At 39.9% G+C, this 18,268-nt stretch overlaps 1 protein-coding gene across 1 annotated transcript; it reads right to left on the minus strand.

Annotated features, from left to right (window-relative positions):
* Window positions 1–7,222: 7,222 nt before the first annotated feature.
* On the minus strand, window positions 7,223–16,713 carry si:ch211-67e16.3. The gene is made up of 7 exons (XM_046347664.1): window positions 15,952–16,713; window positions 15,211–15,374; window positions 14,200–14,389; window positions 12,137–12,294; window positions 11,827–11,877; window positions 8,956–8,976; window positions 7,223–7,764 (listed from the first exon to the last, which is right to left on the minus strand). Exons 1-7 carry the CDS (start codon window positions 16,028–16,030, stop codon window positions 7,660–7,662), a joined length of 768 nt encoding a protein of 255 aa, XP_046203620.1. The 5' UTR covers window positions 16,031–16,713; the 3' UTR covers window positions 7,223–7,659.
* Window positions 16,714–18,268: the final 1,555 nt, after the last annotated feature.

Consider the following 18,268-nt stretch of genomic DNA (forward strand, 5'->3'; position numbering starts at 1 on the left):
CAGACGGTTGGGAGGATCTGGCCAAGTTATCAGAGGGTAGAGCGATAGTGATTTGATTCCTTGACTGTACGTTTCCATTTGTAATGGCAACGTGGGTGTTGGTAACCGTCCTTCTCTGTGGTTGTGATAAACCAGAGGACTGTGCTGCCTCGGATGCAGCCGCTGAGGAACAGTGAGGTCTATGCGGAACCGAATGACCGAACGCTGTACTCTGGTTGGTCTGGTAAGTGGCAGAGTGCTCCTGCTGCCTGGCGCCCAGAGCGTTCATGTACTTCCGCATTGTCTTCATCTGAGATCGGGATATGTCCAGCATCTGTCTGATGCTCTCGGTCTCTTTTTCTTTTGCTGCGACCTCCCTCTTCAGCTCGTCGAATTTAATACCGACCACCTTCAGCATCTCCCCTAACACCGTCTCAACAGCGGCACTCACCGCTCTCTCTATCACGGTACCCATCTGGCCCTGCATTAGGGAAACTGTTAGACTGATATCCATTTTTTTCCTTTATTTTTTATAAATATTTTAATATCTTAATAACATCGGAGGTCAAATATCATAGTCAGTCGTCCTCCGTGAGCTGTTTAGCTTGCTGACTGATTGTTGCTTACCGTCGTAGCAAGCTGACACCATCACCATGCTCCAAAGATCTAACTAAACAAGACTATTGGATCGTTTTTCATTGTTTGCAAAGTGATTCGACAAGAACGTGCCTAGATCATTTCTAAACGAATCAAATTGAAGCGTTTCCTGCTTCTTCGGACCCATGTAAACAAAGATATTCTTCATTTGATATTTCCTGTGTTTCATCAAATGCGTCCGTCATCTCTGGTGGTTTAAGTTCCGGGAAGGAACAATGCATATTTGATGACCAACACAAACTGGTTGAATCATAATGGTTTCAACGTAATTTGTCGACGTATTGTGATGTGGAATCTATGTGATTTATACTTTGGATTAGTAATCAACTGTTGTTTTGATGGTGAAATTACAATCACAGTAGTATATCAATGGTAACCCATTTTCAATATAGTATCAACATAGTATTTCAACCTTGTATAAAATATGTTGAATTTGTACCAACATCAGATCTTCAACGTTATATCCACGACCAAAAAAACAAATAGGCTGGGCAGCACCTCTTACTCTACAACTATCTATTTGGTCTCCCATCCAGGGTTTTAACCTGCTTAACTGGGATATTTGTCACTGACTACTGCCAATGTGTTATCTTTAAAAATAATTATTGAGAGATCTCTTGATGACTTAAAAGATTCACTATTATTATCAAGGTCAATCCAAAGGGTAGATTTAACAGATCAAATTAAAAGTACAGTAAACCATACTTTATATATAATCAATTCAACTATTTAGGCCTATATTGCATGAGGGAAGTCATCAACAGCTACTGTTTCAATTCAACACAGTGTCCAACTAAAAATAGACTAGCTTTGGCTGATTTGAAATTGGATATTCAAGTTAATAATTCATATGTTGGATTCACATCTCCATCTCAACCAAATATCAATGTTAGAAGAATAGGACTAAATTCAACTTTAAAGTGTATTTTGTAGTCCTAATCTTAAACTTAGATGTTTGGTTGAGATGGATATGTGGATCTAGCGTATCAATTCTTAGTTTGTAGTACAAACTGGATATTAAATAGTCTTTGCTTGTCAACATGCATAGTTCCATCTGAGACACTGATTTAGTTTGGCTTTAATTCCAGTTTGTCTACAAATTCATAATTGATTTTTTTGGATTCATGTCTCCATCTCAACTTAAAAATCACAGTTAAAGAACAGAACCAAATTAAACTCCTATTCTTTCATTTAGATATTTGGTTGCGTTGACAACTAAACAAAAACAAAATCAATATTACTTTTGTAATACAGTTAATAGACTAAAGTTAAGACTATTTTACAAACTAATGTAACCATATTTATTCAACCTTAAAATGAGTATCATCCCATGGCCATATTTGGAAGTTCCTGTAACTATAAATGTCTTCTTATGTCGTCATAGAAAGCGTGCAGGTCTGTGGAGATCTTCACAATTACTGTCATAGTCTGTGCAGAATCTCCAACAGCATTTACCATTTGCAGTATGTACTTGAAATGTAATCTCAACTCTAATCCAGTTCATTTGGTTGTGCTGTTATATAAAGCACAGTTCATTTGTTGTATAAATACTAAATTTCTGACCATTTATTCCCACTTTGAAACTTGGTTGTGCTGTTAAATGGTTGAAAGAATAGTGATATAACACATTTTGGGAATTCAACAGGCTTTTTGAGTGGGTGAAAATAGGTTAAAAACTTTATTGATCAACACCAAATATTACACACGTTTCCAGGTTGGAATGATGTGGTGTGCCTACTGGGTAAAACGGTTTGCTGTGCAAATTCTGGATTTATTAGGCTTAATATAATGTTGTTTGCTAAAAATTTGAATTTAAAGTTGCATTTAGTCACATAGGAGTAATTGACTTTAAAGCATAGTGATATACTATGCTTAGTGATATACTTTGCTCTCTTTGCTCTCATAGTGATATACTTTGCTCTCAGTGGAAGTAGGTAGGCCTATACCCTGACACATGACTGTTGACTCCTATATGGCTGTAGACACACATCAAGGCTTGTTTTGGAATATATATATATATATATATATTTCACCTTTATTTAACCAGGTAGGCCAGTTGAGAACAAGTTCTCATTTACAACTAACTGGCCAAGATAAAGCAAAGCAGTGAGACACAAACAACAACACAGAGTTACACACAAACAACAACACAGAGACACAAACAACAACACAGAGTTACACACAAACAACAACACAGAGTTACACACAAACAACAACACAGAGTTACACACAAACAACAACACAGAGTTACACACGGACAAATTAGGCTTGTAGACCTAATGTTATTGCTGTTTTCAGCAGTTCGTCACAACCAGATGAGTGCGGACGTGATGTTGTGGCGATGCTGTGGCCTGTTTGATGATGAAAGAACCAGTAATCGTGTCTGAGTGACTCACACACCCAGGTAGTTTTCCGTTGACTGGGAAAGTTTTGAGATGGAAGCAAAGATAGATCAGTGCGATGTTGTTGACGTTACCTTTATTTAACCAGGCAAGTCAGTTAAGAACAAATTCTTATTTACAATGACGGCCTACCTCGGCCAATTGTGTGCCGCCCTATGGGACTCCCAATCACCACCGTTTGTGATTCAGCCTGGATTTGAACCAGGGACTGTAGTGACGCCTCTTGCACTGCGATGCAGTGCCTCCACTGGGAGTGGTGTAGGGGATAGATGTTACGATGTTGAGGAAATGTTAACTTCGACATACAGTTCTAAATACAAAGCTTCCATATTCACAAAAGCCCATATTTACAAAGTGTCTCAGAGTTAAGAGTGCTGGATCTAGGATCAGTTTGACCTTTTAGGCCTAAATCACAATGAATAACCTGATCCTAGATCAGAACTCCAGTTCTGAGGCTTTTGAATAGGCTCTTAATCCTCAGATGTTTATAACCTGATCCTAGATCAGAACTCCAGTTCTGAGGCTTTTGAATAGGCTCTTAATCCTCAGATGTTTATAACCTGATCCTAGATCAGAACTCCAGTTCTGAGGCTTTTGAATAGGCTCTTAATCCTCAGATGTTTATAACCTGATCCTAGATCAGAACTCCAGTTCTGAGGCTTTTGAATAGGCTCTTAATCCTCAGATGTTTATAACCTGATCCTAGATCAGAACTCCAGTTCTGAGGCTTTTGAATAGGCTCTTAATCCTCAGATGTTTATAACCTGATCCTAGATCAGAACTCCTGTTCTGAGGCTTTTGAATAGGCTCTTAATCCTCAGATGTTTATAACCTGATCCTAGATCAGAACTCCAGTTCTGAGGCTTTTGAATAGGCTCTTAATCCTCAGATGTTTATAACCTGATCCTAGATCAGATCTCCTGTTCTGAGGCTCTTAATCCTCAGATGTTTATAACCTGATCCTAGATCAGAACTCCTGTGTGAGTATGAGTGGTTACTAAAGGAATGATAATATATATATATATACGTTCTCTATGCCTATACGCATAAAGGAATGATAATATATATGTTCTCTATGCCTATACGCATAAAGGAATTATAATATATATGTTCTCTATGCATATATACATAAAGGAATTATAATATATATGTTCTCTATGCATATATACATAAAGGAAGGGATAAGAAGCCAACCATGCTACTAAATACACCATGCTACTAAATACACCATGCTAGCTTACGTACAACATCTCCTATACACTTCCTGATAAACTCAGGAGGAGTATATGACTTTTTGAGTTTATGAGTATATGTTACAAATGGCAATTCATACAATATGTTACAAATTTCAAAACATATGTGTTATGAAATCCAATTTGTTGTGGCTAATGTTTGCTATGTGGCTAATGTTTGCTATGTGGCTAATGTTTGCTATGTGGCTAATGTTTGCTATGTGGCTAATGTTTGCTATGTGGCTAATGTTTGCTATGTGGCTAATGTTTGCTATGTGGCTAATGTTTGCTATGTGGCTAATGTTTGCTATGTGGCTAATGTTTGCTATGTGGCTAATGTTTGCTATGTGGCTAATGTTTGCTATGTGGCTAATGTTTGCTATGTGGCTAATGTTTGCTATGTGGCTAATGTTTGCTATGTGGCTAATGTTTGCTATGTGGCTAATGTTTGCTATGTGGCTAATGTTTGCTATGTGGCTAATGTTTGCTATGTGGCTAATGTTTGCTATGTGGCTAATGTTTGCTATGTGGCTAATGTTTGCTATGTGGCTAATGTTTGCTATGTGGCTAATGTTTGCTATGTGGCTAATGTTTGCTATGTGGCTAATGTTTGCTATGTGGCTAATGTTTGCTATGTGGCTGATGCTAATGTTAGCCAGGTTAGGAAACGGGGATACCTAATCAGTTGTACAACTAAAATTAAACGTGTCTTCCGCATTTAGCCTAGCCCCTCTGAATCAGAGAGGTGCGGGGGACAGCCTTAATCGACATCGGCGCCCGGGGAACAGTGGGTTAACTGCCTTGCTCAGGGGCACAGTGGGTTAACTGCCTTGCTCAGGGGAACAGTGGGTTAACTGCCTTGCTCAGGGGAACAGTGGGTTAACTGCCTTGCTCAGGGGAACAGTGGGTTAACTGCCTTGCTCAGGGCCCGGGGAACAGTGGGTTAACTGCCTTGAACAGGGGCAGAACCACATATTTTTGCCTTGGGGATTCGATCCAGCAACCTTTTCGGCCACTGGCCCAACACTCCTACACGTCATAGGGTTAATGTTTAAGGTTAAGGTTAGGGTTAAGGTTAGGGTTAGGGTTAAGGTTAGGGTTAGGAGTTAGGAGTTAGTTTAGGGCTAACATGCTTAGAAGTTGCAAAGTAGCAAGTAGTTGCAAAATTGCTCAAATGTTATAGTTGTCCTTGATGAGATTCAAACATGTAACCTTTGGGTTGCTAGATGTTTGCGTTATTTGCCCACCAATCCACAACCATCCATCCAAACAACATCCAAATCCTGCAACCCAGGGTCCATAAAGGCCGTGTGAAATCCTGCAACCCAGGGTCCATACAGGCCGTGTGAAATCCTGCAACCCAGGGTCCATACAGGCCGTGTGAAATCCTGCAACCCAGGGTCCATAAAGGCCTTGTGAAATCCTGCAACCCAGGGTCCATAAAGGCCGTGTGAAATCCTGCAACCCAGGGTCCATACAGGCCGTGTGAAATCCTGCAACCCAGGGTCCATACAGGCCGTGTGAAATCCTGCAACCCAGGGTCCATACAGGCCGTGTGAAATCCTGCAACCCAGGGTCCATACAGGCCGTGTGAAATCCTGCAACCCAGGGTCCATACAGGCCGTGTGATTCTGTTTGTTTTGCACTCCAGAGAAGATATGATCTCCAGTTGATATTGGCTGCTAACATGAATGACTTTCAGCTAAAAAAAAATACAGGTGTTAAACACAGTTTATTTTTGTATCTTGCATTTTGAAAATGATCAATCATTCACATGTACACTAGACGACCGACAGGGCGCTGTTCTGAATGCGTGGCTGTAGTGACCAATCATTCACATGTACACTAGACGACCGACAGGGCGCTGTTTTGAAGCAACTGCGCCTCCATCTTAGCACTCCTTCATTTATTAATGTCTATGTTTGTTTTTGCCAGGTTTATTCTATTACAGACAATTGAAAGCCTACTTTTAAGTTATATTATGTGAGCTAAACATATGTATATTTTTAATAAAATGCATAAAAACATTTTCTGTCAAGTATAATTTTTTTGAAAGTATACTGTCCTCAAAACAACAAGAAAATACTTTAATACATGTAATTGTGTCCTTGAAACATCTAATTGAAATACAGTGGAATTCCATTCATTCCTATGGAGGACTCCTTCTACTGGGGAGTACCAATATGGCCGACCTGTGGCTTCAAATGCTCTCACTGGCAAATACATGGCGTCGGCCATCCAGGGTTTATATACATCATTGGAGTGTCACACTCTTGAACCAACGGTCCCGAGTCAAATAGCTTGAGAACCGCTGCTTTTACTGCACTATACTATCATGTACAAACTTGTGAAACATAGACACGTACGATTGGTTCAGATTAGATCCGGTCCAAACCAATCAAATTTGGTCTTGTTTAGGGGCGGAGCTCATTAGAATAATAGCCAGTGTGAAGAATAACACCCAAATATGCAAAGGAGAGTATTTGCATATTTATACATCACCATGACGAGAATGACATTCATATTCAGAATGATGCATTTCTGTGTTGTACAGATCAGGGACCCATGATGCAATTCTGTTACCCAGATGTAAATCCACCTCACGTACTATATAGTTCAATAAGCAAAAATAAAAACGGTCAGACTCAACGTGTGATGTCATAGCTGACACGTCGTTCTTTTCTTCAGACGTCTTTGAATCTTCATTCGGAGAAGAAATTTAAAAGGAGAGTTTTGATAAAACGTGGTCGGAGGGAAATTTTACCGTAATTCTGTTATCAAACTTTGCATCTTCACAGTTCTTCTAGTAAATGTGTTTTTGGGACATATTCCGTGTATATTGTTCAAAGTAGTCCTTGTGCATAGAGTTACATGGTTTGTTAAACTTTGAAATCATTGTTGTTGGTCTGCTTAATTCCTTTAGGTGGTGATTTCCCATATCACTCTGCTCTCTCCAATATACATCATATGTTTATTACAATTACATTTGAATATAACAAGCAGCACTTGTTTCTACATTCATTGTGACGAGTCGGGAAAGTCTCACCTAGGCACTTCTATCAAACACATTCTAGACTAGTAAGTAGCATCGCACTTGGCAAAAAAAAAACCGCAACCTTGTTTTCACATCATTTCAAACCTTTTTTTCCTCTCGGTGTGATGATGCTGAATCAACGTGCAAAATGTCATCAACGTAAAGAAATCATTGTTTTCACCCAACTTGCAACATAAAAAATAAAAAAAGCCTCCTATACATTCTTATAACTAATAAATAACTAATAAAGCATTGGGCCTTTAAGTGTGACCAGCTCTTTCATACATTAGGCTTCAATAGGAATGGTTCTGAATCTAATTGATTGATCTGATCAGTTGAAGGTCTCTGTACTTGGTCATACAATGAGTCGGGAATTGTGGTTGATGGATCGTGAGCCTCTCACTCCAACTGGTACCTTCCTCATATCCATGTAGGTTGAGTTAATGTTCCCTCTTCCCGTCTGAAATACAGAAAATATTAACTGTGTCAACTTGAACCTCTTAGCCTTTACCCTTTACCCTTTTAGCATTTATCTTTTTAGCATTTACCCTTTTAGCGTTTACCCTTTTAGCCTTTACCCTTTACCCTTTTAGCATTTATCTTTTTAGCATTTACCCTTTTAGTGTTTACCCTTTTAGCGTTTACCCTTTTAGCGTTTACCCTTTAGCATTTATCCTTTTAGCATTTACCCTTTTGGCATTTATCCCTTTAGCATTTATCCTTTTAGCATTTACCCTTTTAGCATTTATCCTTTTAGCATTTACCCTTTTAGCATTTATCCTTTTAGCATTTACCCTTTACCCTTTTAGCATTTATCCTTTTAGCATTTATCCTTTTGGCATTTACCCTTTTAGCATTTACCATTTAGCATTTACCCTTTTAGCGTTTACCCTTTTAGCGTTTACCCTTTTAGCATTTACCCTTTTAGCATTTACCCTTTTAGCATTTACCCTTTTAGCATTTACCCTTTTAGCATTTACCCTGTTAGCATTTACCCTTTTAGCATTTACCCTGTTAGCATTTATCCTTTTAGCATTTATCCTTTTAGCATTTACCCTTTTAGCATTTACCCTTTTAGCGTTTACCCTTTTAGCGTTTACCCTTTTAGCTTTTAGCGTTTACCCTTTTAGCGTTTACCCTTTTAGCGTTTACCCTTTTAGCGTTTACCCTTTTAGCGTTTACCCCTTTAGCGTTTACCCTTTAGCGTTTACCCTTTTAGCCTTTACCCTTTTAGCGTTTACCCTTTTAGCGTTTACCCTTTTAGCGTTTACCCTTTTAGCGTTTACCCTTTTAGCGTTTACCCTTTTAGCGTTTACCCTTTTAGCGTTTACCCTTTTAGCCTTTACCCTTTTAGCCTTTACCCTTTTAGCATTTACCCTTTTAGCGTTTACCCTTTTAGTGTTTACCCTTTTAGCGTTGACCCTTTTAGCGTTGACCCTTTACCATTTACCCTTTTAGCATTTACCCTTTACCATTGACCTTTTTAGCATTTACCCTTTTAGCATTTACCCTTTTAGCATTTACCCTTTTAGCATTTACCCTTTTAGCATTTACAACGTTGGAAGCATGTGAACTACTGTTGAGACAACGTGGGAAGCATGTGAACTACTGTTGAGACAACGTGGGAAGCCTGTGTATTGAATATTCTCACCGTAGGTTGGGTCTGATTAGGCTGAGGAAACAAATTAAAACAGAAATATTATTATTTTAACATTTTCATTATTTCTTTTTGAAGATTATGTACAGAATTGTCCAAAATATTGGCTTCAATTATATGCTTTTATAACAGTCTTGTTAGGTTACAGCCCGATGCTAAAATGGATTAAATTGTTACTTTTCCTCATCAATCTACACACAATGCCCCATAACAACGTATCAAAAACAGTTTTTTTTGAATTTTTGCTAAAATACAGAAATCTCACATTTACATAGGTATTCAGACCCTTTACTCAGTACTTTGTTGAAGCACCTTTGGCAGTATTTACAGCCTTGAGTCTTCTTGGGTATGACACTACAATCGTGGCACACCTGTATTTGGGGAGTTTATCCCATTCTTCTCTGCAGATCCTCTCAAGCTCTGTCAGGTTGGATGGAGAGCATCGCTGCACAGCTACTTTCAAGACTCTAGAGATGTTCGATCAGGTACAAGTCCGGGCTCTGGCTGGGCCAGTCAAGGACATTCAGAGACTTGTCCCGAAGCCACTCTTGGCTGTGTTCTTAGGGTCGTTGTCCTGTTGGAAGATGAAAGTTCGCCCCAGTCTGATGTCCTGAAAGCTCTGGAGCAGGTTTTCATTAATGATCTCTCTGTACTTTGCTCCATTCATCTTTGCCTCGATCCTGACTAGTCTCCCGGTCCCTGCCACTGAAAAACATACCCACAGCATGATGCTGCCACCACCATGCTTCACCGTAGGGATGGTGCCAGGTTTCTTCCAGACGTGACGCTTGGCATTCAGGCCAAAGAGTTCAATCTTGGTTTCATCAGACCAGAGAATCTTGTTTCTTATGGTCTGAGAGTCCTTTAGGTGCCTTTTGGCAAACTCCAAGCGGGCTGTCATGTGCCTTTTACTGAGGAGTTGCTACTGTCTGGCCACTCTACCATAAAGGCCTGATTGGTGGAGTGCTGCAAGGTTCTGGAAGGTTCTCCCAGGTTCTTGGTCACCTCCCTGCCCAAGGCCCTTCTCCCCCGATTGCTCAGTTTAGCCGGGCGGCCAGCTCTTGGAAAAGTCTTGGTGGTTCCCAAACTTCTTCCATTTAATAATGATGGAGGACCTTCAATGCTGCAGACATTTTTTTGGTACCCTTTCCCAGATCAGTGCCTTGACACAATCCTGTCTCGGAACTCTACAGAATTGTTTATTATTATTTAACTACGCAAGTCAGTTAAGAACTAATTCTGATTTACAATGATGGCCTACCGGGGAACAGTGGGTTAACTGCCTTGTTCAGGGGCAGAACGACAGATTTTTACCTTGTCAGCTCGGGGATTCGATTTAGCAATCTTTTGGTTACTAGTCCAATGCTCTAACCACTAGGCTACCTGCCTCCTCTAACCACTAGGCTACCTGCCTCCTCTAACCACTAGGCTACCTGCCTCCTCTAACCACTAGGCTACCTGCCTCCTCTAACCACTAGGCTACCTGCCTCCTCTAACCACTAGGCTACCTGCCTCCTCTAACCACTAGGCTACCTGCCTCCTCTAACCACTAGGCTACCTGCCTCCTCTAACCACTAGGCTACCTGCCTCCTCTAACCACTAGGCTACCTGCCTCCTCTAACCACTAGGCTACCTGCCTCCTCTAACCACTAGGCTACCTGCCTCCTCTAACCACTAGCCTACCTGCCTCCTCTAACCACTAGGCTACCTGCCTCCTCTAACCACTAGGCTACCTGCCTCCTCTAACCACTAGGCTACCTGCCTCCTCTAACCACTAGGCTACCTGCCTCCTCTAACCACTAGGCTACCTGCCTCCTCTAACCACTAGGCTACCTGCCTCCTCTAACCACTAGCCTACCTGCCTCCTCTAACCACTAGGCTACCTGCCTCCTCTAACCACTAGGCTACCTGCCTCCTCTAACCACTAGGCTACCTGCCTCCTCTAACCACTAGGCTACCTGCCTCCTCTAACCACTAGGCTACCTGCCTCCTCTAACCACTAGGCTAACCACTAGGCTACCTGCCTCCTCTAACCACTAGGCTACCTCCCTCCTCTAACCACTAGGCTACCTCCCTCCTCTAACCACTAGGCTACCTGCCTCCTCTAACCACTAGGCTACCTGCCTCCTCTAACCACTAGGCTACCTGCCTCCTCTAACCACTAGGCTACCTGCCTCCTCTAACCACTAGGCTACCTGCCTCCTCTAACCACTAGGCTACCTGCCTCCTCTAACCACTAGGCTACCTGCCTCCTCTAACCACTAGGCTACCTGCCTCCTCTAACCACTAGGCTACCTGCCTCCTCTAACCACTAGGCTACCTGCCTCCTCTAACCACTGGGCTACCTGCCTCCTCTAACCACTAGACTACCTGCCACCCCCATGAATCTTGTCCAATCAATTGAATTTACGACAAGTGGACACCAATGAAGTAGCAGAAACATCTCAATGATGATCAATGGAAACAGGATGCACCTGAGCTCAATTTCAAGTCTCATAGCAAAGGGTCTGAATACTTATGTAAATAAGGTATTTCTGTTTTACAGTTTTTTATAAATCTGTTTTCGCTTTGTCATTATGGGGTTTTGTGTCGATTTTAGAATAAGGTTGTAACGTAACAAAATGTGGAAAAAGTCAGAGGGTCTGAATACTTTCTGAAGGCTACGTACATAGTTATGTTTCTCACTGCAACAACTTGAACTCAGTGTAAGAGCTTTAGGTTGTGCAGAACGAGCACTTCAAACATTAATGGACCGTTTCCCGGGCACAGATTGAGCCTAGTCCAAGACGTCATCTGTTTCCTGGAAACCAGTCCTATATTGGTTGGGCTCAAATCTGATCTCTCGTAAAAATAAAGGATCCAAACCTGCATGGGGACGTATGTCAGCGAATCATACAGCTCCTCGGATCGAAGAACCTGGAAAAAAAATGACCCCAAAACATCAGAGATCAGAGAAGCAAAAGAAAAGTCCGATGTTTGGCAATGAATAACATTAAGGAAGAGAAACTCCAATCTTCACAAACATAGAAATAATGATGGCTTTGACATGAATATTATATAAAGTAACTAACACAAGTTGTACTAGAAGCCTGTTGATTGTTTTTCTCTGACATTTCAATCAGCCAATCAGCTGTAACGGTGTATATTATAATAATAATATTATAATGAACCTGACCCTCAGCCTGCTGTAGAAGAAGGTGATGGTGAAGCTGTAGAAGCAGAGGAACACAGACAGGCCAATCACAATCCACTTCAGTTGGTCAATCGGCTCAGCCTCAGGAGACTCAGGTAGAGGGGAAGGACACACGAGGACAGGAGCATCTCCTGCTAGTCCTGGGAACAGACAGTTAAAAACATGGATTATTTTAAACACAACCTTTTCTGGGAAAACAGGAAGTATAGCAAACACAACAGAGGAGGAAATGGAGTTTAGACATGATAAAATACATTATGAAGTACTTCATGGAACGTCTAGAAACTACCATTATCAGTACATTATTATTAAAAAATATATATATATATTTCCCCTTTATTTAAATATGCCATCGTGGGAAAATAATCACAATTTAGCATTAACACTGGAGTGACAGATGTGTAGATGATGATGTGCAAGTAGAGATACTGGGGTGCAAAAGAGCTAAATAAATAAATAACAATATGGGGATGAGGTAGTTGGTTGTGCTATTTACAGATGGGCTGTGTACAGGTACAGTGATCGGCAAACTACTCTGACAGCTGATGCTTAAAGTTAGAGAGGGAGATATAAGTCTCCAGCTTCAGAGATTTTTGCAATTCGTTCCAATCATTGGCAGCAGAGAACTGGAAGGAAAGGCGGCCAGAGGAGGTGTTGGCTTTGGGGGTGACCAGTGGAATATACCTGCTGGAGCACGTGCTACGGGTGGGTGTTGCTATGGTGACCAGTGAGTTGAGATAAGGCGGAGCTTTACCTAGCAAAGACTTATAGATGATCTGGAGCCAGTGGGTTTGGTGATGAATATGTAGCGAGGGCCAGCCAACGAGAGCATACAGTACAGGTCGCAGTGGTCGGTAGTATATGGGGCTTTGGTGACAAAACGGATTGCACTGTGATAGACTACATCCAATTTGCTGAGTAGAGTGTTGGAGGCTATTTTGTAAATGACATCGCCGAAGTCAAGGATCGGTCAGTTTTACGAGGGTATGTTTGGCAGCATGAGTGAAGGATGCTTTGTTTGCGAAATAGGAAACCCGATTCCAGATGTAATTTTGGATTGGAGATGTTTAATGTGAGTCTGGAAGGGGAGTTTACAATCTAACCAGACACCTAGGTATGTATAGTTGTCCACATATTTACGTCAGAGTCGTCCAGAGTAGTGATGCTGGACGGGCGAGCAGGTGGGGCTGCGATTGGTTGAAGAGCATGCATTTAGTTTTACTAGCATTTAAGAGCAGTTAGAGGCCACGGAAGGAGTATTGTATGGCATTGAAGCTCTTTATGAAGTACTTTGTGGAATATCTAGAAACTACCATATGCCAGTCAGACACTGCAGTAATTCCTGGTGGATTTGTATTGATAAATTATGTAATCACTATCGAATGCAATGTTTAGTTACATACTGTACCCTACTGTACATCACAATGTTTAGTTACATACTGTACCCTACTGTACATCACAATGTTTAGTTACATACTGTACCCTACTGTACATCACAATGTTTAGTTACATACTGTACCCTACTGTACATCACAATGTTTAGTTACATACTGTACCCTACTGTACATCACAATGTTTAGTTACATACTGTACCCTACTGTACATCACAATGTTTAGTTACATACTGTACCCAACTGTACATCACAATGTTTAGTTCGTAGAATGTATGCACACATGACTGTAAGTCGCTTTGGATAAAAGCGTCTGCTAAATGGCATATATTATTATATTATTATTACATACTGTACCCTACTGTACATCACAATGTTTAGTTACATACTGTACCCTACTGTACATCACAATGTTTAGTTACATACTGTACCCTACTGTACATCACAATGTTTAGTTACATACTGTACATCACATGCATCATTTGACCTTTCTGAACATAAAACACAGGCAATCAATCTAAGACTGTGTCCCAAATGGAATCCTATAGTGTGCACTAATTTAGACCAGATCCCTGGTCAAAAGTAGTGCACCCTAATAGGTATTACAGCATTTTGGGACATAACCTAAATGTACAAGGCAAATGTTCCACTAACCTGGCAGCAGTTTGGTGGCGTGTTTCCCCGTTACAGTCTGGATGGGTTTCATGGTAACAGCAGATGACAAGGAGAACTCGCACTGGAACAAACCACCGATGTCCTCAGCCTTTAAGTTGTGTAATGTGAACTTGTACTGGTTCCATGTCACCTTCATGTAGGTGCAGTCAGCTATGTGACTGTTATTCACCTAATAATAATACATTTCATTTACAGAAGAATCTCAAGAAACGAAACAACAAACAAAATACAAAGTTGTAAAGTAATAAAATCACAGTCCTAAATTAATAAAGTTATAAAGTTATGATGTTATAAAGTCATAAATTAATTCAGTTAAAGTTATGATGTCATAAATTAATAAAGTTATAAAGTTATGAAGTTATAAAGTCATAATGTCATGATGTTATACAGTCATAAATTAATAAAGTCATAAATTAATAAAGTTATAAAGTTATGAAGTTATGTCATAAATTAATAAAGTTATAAAGGTATGAATTAATGAAGTTATAAAGTTATGATGTTATAAAGTCATAATGTCATGATGTTATACAGTCATAAATTAATAAAGTCATAAATTAATAAAGTTATAAAGTTATGAAGTTATGTCATAAATTAATACAATTATAAAAGTATGAATTAATAAAGTTATAAAGTCATAATGTCATGATGTTATAAAGTCATAAATTAATAAAGTCATAAATTAATAAAGTTATGAAGTTATGAAGTAATACATTCCTAAAGTTAGAAAGTCATAAATTTGTAAAGTTATGTATTCATAAAGTTGAATTAAATTAAATTGAATTAAATAATCAAGGCAGTTAAAAAAACAAGGCTAAAAGAGTTTTGATTGGTTGGTCTGTAGATGGATAAGAGTTTTGATTGGTTGGTCTGTGGAGCGTCTTTCAGATGGTCAGGGAGAGGAGAAAGAGAGCAGAGTGCTGGTCTGGACACCTGTCATGGGGACCTGAAGCAGTGGGGAGTGGCCGGAGCGGAGTGTGTGAGGTCACTCACCTGACAGACCATGGCAACACCAGCGTTATTGAGTCTGTTCAGTCTGGCGTCAATGACAAGGAGCTCATCTGTGATTGGTTGGTCTGTGTCTATGTGACTACAGGTGATGGAGACAGTACCGTCCGGGTTAAGTGTCCGGTTCTCAGGCTGCATCACCTGAACCTCTGGGAGGGGAGAGACAGTCAGAGTGAAACGAGAAGAGAGAAGATAACATACTGTAGAATCTTAACGGAAAGTCATCTGTGTGAGGAAACGTCACAGTTTTTTCCTCACAAATAAAAAGTAAAAAATGAATCAATGGAAAACAATTAGCATTTTAGACCTTTTATCCCAGACAATTAGCATTTTAGACCTTTTATCCCAGACAATTAGCATTTTAGACCTTTTATCCCAGACAATTAGCATTTTAGACCTTTTATCCCAGACAATTAGCATTTTAGACCTTTTATCCCAGACAATTAGCATTTTAGACCTTTTATCCCAGACAATTAGCATTTTAGACCTTTTATCCCAGACAATTAGCATTTTAGACCTTTTATCCCAGACAATTAGCATTTTAGACCTTTTATCCCAGACAGGTCGAAGAGGATAAACTTATATACATTTCCATGACTTTTAGTTATTATGTGTCAGCTGGATATAAATAAATACAAATCTCCATTTTCCAAAAAATGAATGACATTACTAACATGATATATATATATATATTGTATATAATGAAACATAAGGCAGATATCTCACCATGGCTGGGGCAGAGAAGGGTAAAGAGCCAGGCAGCCACAGAGAGGAGTCCGATTCTCATTTCAACTCTTCTTCTCATTTGGTTTGAACCTTTAGCTAGCTGAGTCTAACTCTGACAGACGCCAAATGAACAGTGAGTACTAGGGGAAACCTCTCCTCTTAACTCTCTCGCTCTCCTCCTATCACAGGGCTTCAATTGGTATACTTGTCTGTCATTGGGGAGTGTCGCGGACACCAAGTGGTAAAGTGGTCTAAAGTGTAGATGGATTCCGACATGATTGATTTAAATGTAATTTCGAAAAAGCATTTTAAAAGATGTTTAAACATATGAAACCGATGTCCCCATCCTGTTCACATTCATTTTAATATCTCATGTCTATTATCATATGAATATGAAAGACCATTTCATACGCTAAAATGACTGTATATGGTTTGTGTACGGTTAAAATGCAGACAGAGGACTTGTTCATGGTAAAAAACTACTTCTGACCACACTGGACAATCTTTCTAGTTTTGATTTAGTAGATATGGACATAAGGAGGCATTCCCATAAGAATAGATGGAGTTAGCTTTACCGATTCCTTACCAGTGGCACGGTTGTGTTTTGCTGTTGTTAGCAGACTAATAGGCTCCTCTAAATACGTTAATTACAGCACAATAACTTGTTAGTTATTAAATGCACACATGATCCTTTTCTCCATTGACCTTCAATGTAATTTTATAGGCCGTGTAAATCTGCTGTACCAGCATGTTTACGGATATTTTCTGCTATCAGAAAAAAGGAAAAACCCTTTGATTTTCTAACGAGGTGAGCAGAATCAGTGGTTGGTGTTAAATGCCACATCCTGTTGTGTTGTTCTCTGACGCCTGTCACCAGGAACTAGACCTGAAGTCAGTCAGCAGTAAAGAGGCCAAGTCCCAAATGGCATCCTATTCCCTACATAGGATGCCATAGGGCTCTGGTCTAAAGTAGTGCACTATGTAGGGAATAGGGATCTATAGGGCACTATATAGTGCACTACTTTAGACCGGAGCCCTATAGAACTCTATTCACTATTCACTGTAAAGGTGCGGTAGTCTCTAGAAGAAGAGGCCTCCTGTAGGGCACGCCTGGGTTCAAATACTATTTGAAATCTTTCAATTACTTTTATGTGTTAGCTCTAGCCTGCCTGAAGTAGCAGGTGGATGGGGTTAGCGCGTATAGGATCTTTGTAACTGTCAAGTGGCCAATCAAACCCAGCTAAAGCATTTGAAGTGATTTCAAATAGTGCTTGAACCCAGAGCTGCGTGGGGCCCGATCCTGACATCCTGTTATTAAGCTGTAAAAGCACACACTGGAAACAGTGTCCCAAATGGCACCTTATTCACTACCAAAGTGTCCTATGGGCCCTGGTTAGAAGCAGTGCACTATATAGGGAATATGGTGTCAGTGGGGAAACTGCCAGATACTGGGAGATGGATGGATAATGAAGAAGAGCTTTGATCCACTTTTCTTTCTTATTATTACTATAGTAACAAGACTGCATCAATTTAGAGGACTATTTTTAAGAAAAAGTTGTTGTGGGGGTCGGAGTTCTTGACACCTGGTAATCTACAATACCTTCCGAAACTATTTTATACCCCTCAAATGATTCCACTAGTTGTTGTGCTACAAGCTAAAACCAATTTACTTCATAATGAAAAAGTAAAAATATGTTTATAGAAATGTTTGCTAATTTTATTGAAAATTATTTAAAAAATTAACAAAAACAAGTATTCACACCCTTGAGTCAACACATGTTAGATTCATCGTTGGCTGTGATTACAGCTGTAGGTATTTCTGAGTATCGAAGAGCTTTACTTTATTTTCTTGATTGTACAATAAGTAAAACTAATTATATTATAATAGTTATAATAATAGTAGTTATAATATAATAATTATAACATGCTACAGATTTTTATGTTAATATTTCTCCAGCTGTCGGCTGTCAATCCAGACAGGAAAAGATAACTAATCAAAGCCACAATATCAATATTGATCCTTATCGTGGTCATGTGTCACAGTGTCTCCTGACTCCTCCTGTCTCAGCCTCCAGTATTTATGCTGCAGTAGTTTATGTGTCGGGGGGCTAGGGTCAGTTTGTTATATCTGGAGTAATTCTCCTGTCTTATCCAGTGTCCTGTGTGAATTCAAGTATGTTCTCTCTAATTCTCTCTTTCTATCTCGGAGGACCTGAGCCCTAAAATCATGCCTCAGGACTACCTGACATGATGACTTCTTGCTGTCCCCAGTCCACCTGGCTGTGCTGCTGCTCCAGTTTCAACGGTTCTGCCTGCG

Source organism: Oncorhynchus gorbuscha, linkage group LG01 (genome assembly GCF_021184085.1).
Source record: "Oncorhynchus gorbuscha isolate QuinsamMale2020 ecotype Even-year linkage group LG01, OgorEven_v1.0, whole genome shotgun sequence".
Classification (NCBI taxonomy): Eukaryota; Metazoa; Chordata; class Actinopteri; order Salmoniformes; family Salmonidae; genus Oncorhynchus; species Oncorhynchus gorbuscha.